Source organism: Mandrillus leucophaeus, unplaced genomic scaffold, assembly GCF_000951045.1.
Source record: "Mandrillus leucophaeus isolate KB7577 unplaced genomic scaffold, Mleu.le_1.0 Scaffold145, whole genome shotgun sequence".
Taxonomy (NCBI): domain Eukaryota; kingdom Metazoa; phylum Chordata; class Mammalia; order Primates; family Cercopithecidae; genus Mandrillus; species Mandrillus leucophaeus.
In genome coordinates this window covers 1,162,161-1,167,007 of record NW_012101421.1, presented here as the reverse complement: position 1 = coordinate 1,167,007, position 4,847 = coordinate 1,162,161, and the positions used below count along the sequence as shown (strand labels likewise).

Below are 4,847 nucleotides of genomic sequence, written 5' to 3'. Positions count from 1 at the left end.
ACTTGTATCTGTAGAGAAAATCTACACTGGTGAAATAAACAACCAGGCTTTCTTGGAGCCACCCCCTTATCCGTACCTAGGAAATTATTAACTGAAGGTCTGACACCTAGGAAGGTATGACAGAGCAACTTAACACAGGCTCATGCCTATTCTTTCTAGGAGCTGCTATCTATGAAGTTTCATCTGCATAACTAGACCATCTTTGCCCCAGACCCTTCTTTCTGTTGCCTTCCCATAACCATGTTCCAAGCCCCTATTCTGGTGTAACCTCAAGATGGTTTAAAAGCATCAAGCATCTGGCCCTTTCAGTTTTCATAGTTTGATGACTCCCGTGCCCATATGCACATTAATACATTTGTAGGCCTTTCCTCCCCTGTTAATCTATCAGCAGTTTGTTTCATAGACTCAAGTGATCAAACCTTTAGGGGAAAAAAATCAAATTCAAATTTCCCTACAGTGGTCACACAGCTTGCTAGTGGCAGAGGGGAATTTCAAATCCAGCTTTCTATAAGGGCCAGTTACTACTGCATCACAATACAACTTATAAAGTGCTCTGTACATATTCAGTCAAGGTACTGCTGTTACTATTAAACTTGTTTGACTTGAAAATCAGCATAAACCACCTAGTTCAATATGTCTGAAACTGTAGCTTCAATATGGGATAATAAAATACAGAAGGTTCATTTGCATTTATTCATTTTCCAACTTAATTTCAATGGAAAAGAGTAATTCATTTAGAATGTACAAATGGCATTAACAACGCTCATAATCTCTACAGCAGAAAGGACTCTGGTTAACATTTATAAAGTGGAAGGGGCCCAAGTAAGTTTGCCAAAAGGAGGAATATGGAAATTCTGCCCACAGCTAGAACAATGGACATAGATTTGTCAAAACAAAGAACAGTAAAGAGAGGAAAGGCAATTTGTTCAGCCCTTGTAATGCTATTTTATGGTTATTTTTCCAGTTGCTAGTTTCCTATTAACTTTAACAAAGAAAAAGATTAAACAAAAAATTTAACATTTTGCAAATTTATATTATCCTTTAGTAGAAGGCAAAATATTGTAAATGGTAAGTTATACTATTCAAAGTCCAAAACAGGAAAACAATCTCCAGTCAGATAATTGAATTAGCAGCAAAGCGGTCTATTCCAAAAAGAATCTTCAAAATGCCCACTGTTTATGTTTTGCACAACTTCAAAGTTTTAATGCTAATAATGATTCAATTTACGTGGAGGTATCTTTAGGCTGTTATTGCCCTAAAATAATCAATATATTTTATGACTCACACAGCCCATCTTGGCTTCCAGATTGGCCTGTGGATATTACGTTAATGAGCTACATCTGGACAGCTGAGCAACAACATTAGTAATCAGAAAGGAGGGTAAATTTAAGCCTCGAGTTTTAAGAACAAAGCTGAAACAACAGGCCTCGAAAATACAGCTACGAAATAATGCCCAAAGCACTCTTTATTTATACATTGTGCAGGCTGCACACTTTTCTCCCTGGCTCACAGGTGGGCAGTGGTGAAAACTGCTTTTCAGATACAAGGCTATAGGTATTAAAGATCACCTAAGGATTCCAGGTGTGAGCCACCATGCCCGGCCTCAAAACTTCTGAATGCAAGTGCACAACATGTTTTTAAGGACTACCTAAATCCTTTCAAAAGTGATCCTCAGAAGCAATAATGCTATTTCTTTCTTCCTGCTAAGCCAAATGCATTTCTTTCTTCCTGCTAAGCCAAATACAAGTACATGCCACTGTGGTATCACACAGGGCTTCATCATACTATAGTCACCCTTCAAAGGACATTAAGTAGGCTTCCGCTTCTGATCCGTGCAGACACACACACACACACATCCACGAACAAAATTCAAACCAAAGAGAGAAGGCTGGGTGCAGTGTCTCACACCTTTAATCCCAGCACTTTGGGAGGCCGAGGTGGGTGGATCAATTGAGGTCAGGAGTTCAAGACCAGCCTGGCCAACATGGTGAAACCCCCATCTCTACTCAAAATTCAAAAACTAGTAGGGTGTGGTCTTGGGCGCCTGTAATCCCAGCAACTCGGGAGGCTCAGGCAGGAGGATCACTTGAGCCGGGAAGACAGAGGTTGCAGTGGGTGGAGGTTGCAGTAAGCCGAGATCCTGCCACCGCCACCGCACTCCAGCCTGGGCGACAGAGTCAGACTATCTCTCTCTCTCTCTCTCTCATACACACACACAAAGTAAACAGAGAGCACAAATTCACAGATCCAACTCCACCAGTTACTCAAGCACACATTAAGCATGTGCCAATTTTATATAGGAACTTTGTTTTTAAACTCTTCTTAGAAACGACCACGGCTTTGCACCAACTGTGAGTTTTAGCTAAGTACTATGCCGTTTTGAGAAAGTTATTTTACTCTGTAATTTCTGCCGGTTTGGAGAGACGGTGTGTAAAGCAGGTAGTCTGCCACCTCCTGTCACGTTGTGGCTGGGTTTTGGAGGAGTACATTCAGGGGCTTGCGGCTAACGTCCAAGCCCCACCCTAGCAGGTTGTTAAACTCTAACGACTTGTGGAAAGTCACTCGGAAGCTCCAGTTTGACTTGCTCTTTGAGGGGATGGGTGTCTGTGTTGGGAAAGGGTAGCAGGGGTGCGGGTGGAAAAACACTTTGCACAGATCCTTGTTTGCTTAAGACGAGCCTCTGTGGGCATTCTGGGAACACGTGCACAGCTCCAGCAAAACAAAACAGACCCGGGTTTCTGGGGCAGAGGGAAGCGCAGCCTGTTCCACCGTGTTCAGCGGGGTACCTGCGCTTTGAGGGAGCCCCTGCCTTGCAGTTGGAGCTCGTTTCTTTTTCGTGCCCGGGCGAGCGCTGGTTCTCCAGCCAAGAGCACCCTCCCCTGTTGGCGAGCCCTGGCTCTGGGCGGGACCCGTGCCTGGATCCCCTTCTCTGGAGCTCCGCACCTGGACTTCGGGAGGAGGCAGCGCAAGGGGGCTGCAGGGCCCGATTGTTTCTTTTTTCTCCTCCCGAAATCCTGTGTCACCTTCCGACCGGCGTTTTCCCCGTGGCCCCGCACCCGACGGGTCCAGGTTTCTCTCTGCAGCAGTTTCCTAAGGCGCTGTCTTCCGTCCCCCTCCTTCCCCACATCATGCCCTCAGCTTCCCGACATCGCCCTCCTTAGGGGTGGGCCCAAACCGAGCTCCCCTGGCACTTACACGTGGCCACAGCGGGTCCGGACAGGCTGGTGTAACACCTCAAGGCACACGGCGCAGTCGAAGGACGTGACGGGCAACGCCGGGTCCCCCCTGCGCTCCAGGGCCCGCGGGGTGGCAGAGGGGGGAGCCGATTTGCCGCTGTCGCTGCTCAGCACGGACCCCATCGCTGTGCCTCTCGCCCAGACAGCTGCCAAGCACTCAGTGCCTGCTGCAGGGTTGTTTTGTTGTCGTGCGGTGGAGGAAGGAAGTCCCGGCCCAGCTGCGATCGCCGCCTCCCAGCGCGCGCAGCTCGCGCAGCCAAGAAGCAACCTCCGCCGCTGCGCCCAACCCTGGTCTAGGGCAGGGCGAGTGCGCGGCCGCGGGGCTGAAATCTTCGGCAAGCCGCCTAGGTTAAGGCGCGGAGGCGGAGGCGGCAGCCGCCAGGTGCTCTGTCTTGTGGTATTGGGAGGATTGAAACCTGAAACCTCAACTGCAGAGAAGAGGACCTGAGGCAGTAGTAAACCTTCCAAGCTGTCACACACAGCCTCTTTCCCCACTGTCAGAAGTGAAGTGCGGGCGTGGCCATGCTTAATGGTAATCAGAGAACAGCCGCTTGTACGGACCATCCTCCACTGTTGTAATCACAATAAGCTGCAAAGATTGAACTATGACCTATGATTGGACGTCTCCTAAGACGGTGCTATCATTACTCTGTCGTCCAATCAATAGTCCATTAATGGAGAGAGAGCCTGGGTAGTGGAAAGAGTTCGGGAGATTCAGATTCCAATCCTACCTCTCTTACAGATATTCTAGTGCTAAACCCTGCCGTCTCCAGTTTCCTCTGCGGCTCAGGATTTCCTCTGTTGTTTGTACTCTCCCCATCCCGCCCTTTAAATGTGATCAGCCGGGCGCTGTGGCTCACGCCTGTAATTCCAACACTTTGGGTAGGCCGAGGCAGGTGGATCGCTTGAGGTCAGGAGTTCGAGACCAGCCTGGCCAACATGATGAAACCCCGTCTCTGCTAACAATGCAAAAATTAGCCGGGCGTTAATTCACACTTTTTACGAAGACTTATTTCGTGCCCACTGCACGCCAGACTCAGTTCTGGTGATGGAGACACAACTGTCAACAAGCAAACAAAATCCCAGTTCTCACAGAACTTACTTTAAAAAACAAAAACAAAACTTTACTTTGAGGTAATTATAGATTTGCATACAGTTGTAAGAATAGTACATAGTATATAATACGCATATACAATAATATATAATGTAACACATGGGATATAATAACGCATATAATACATGTATGTATTTAACAGGCCGTAAACTTCATCCAGTTTACCCCAGGCTTTACTTTTAATTAGGAGATATAGGCCGGGTACCGTGGCTCACGCCTGTAATTTCAGCTCTTTGGGAGGCTGAGGTGGGAGGATCACTTGAGCACAGGAGCCAAGATCACGCTACTGCACTCCATCCTGTGCGACAGAGCGAGACCCTGTCTCAAAAAACAAACCAAGCCGGGGCAGTGGCTCATGCCTGTAATCCCAGCACTTTGGGAGGCCAAGGAGGACAGATCACCTGAGGTCAGGAGTTCGAGACCAGCCTGGCCAACATGGTGAAACCCTGTCTCTACTAAAAATACAAAGCTGGGTGTGATGGTGCACGCCTGTAGTC

The 4,847-nt window shown here is 47.7% G+C and overlaps 1 protein-coding gene across 2 annotated transcripts in view; it reads right to left on the bottom strand.

Annotated features, from left to right (window-relative positions):
- RNF125 (ring finger protein 125, E3 ubiquitin protein ligase) overlaps window positions 1-3,829 on the bottom strand; it is a 66,082-nt gene extending 62,253 nt beyond the window's left edge. For both annotated transcript variants that reach the window (XM_011974379.1, XM_011974380.1), the window contains exon 1: window positions 3,196-3,829. In XM_011974379.1, coding sequence (XP_011829769.1) covers window positions 3,196-3,800 — 605 coding nt within the window. In that variant the 5' untranslated portion in view covers window positions 3,801-3,829. The remainder of the gene's footprint in view (window positions 1-3,195) is intronic.
- Between the last annotated feature and the right edge of the window lie 1,018 nt (window positions 3,830-4,847).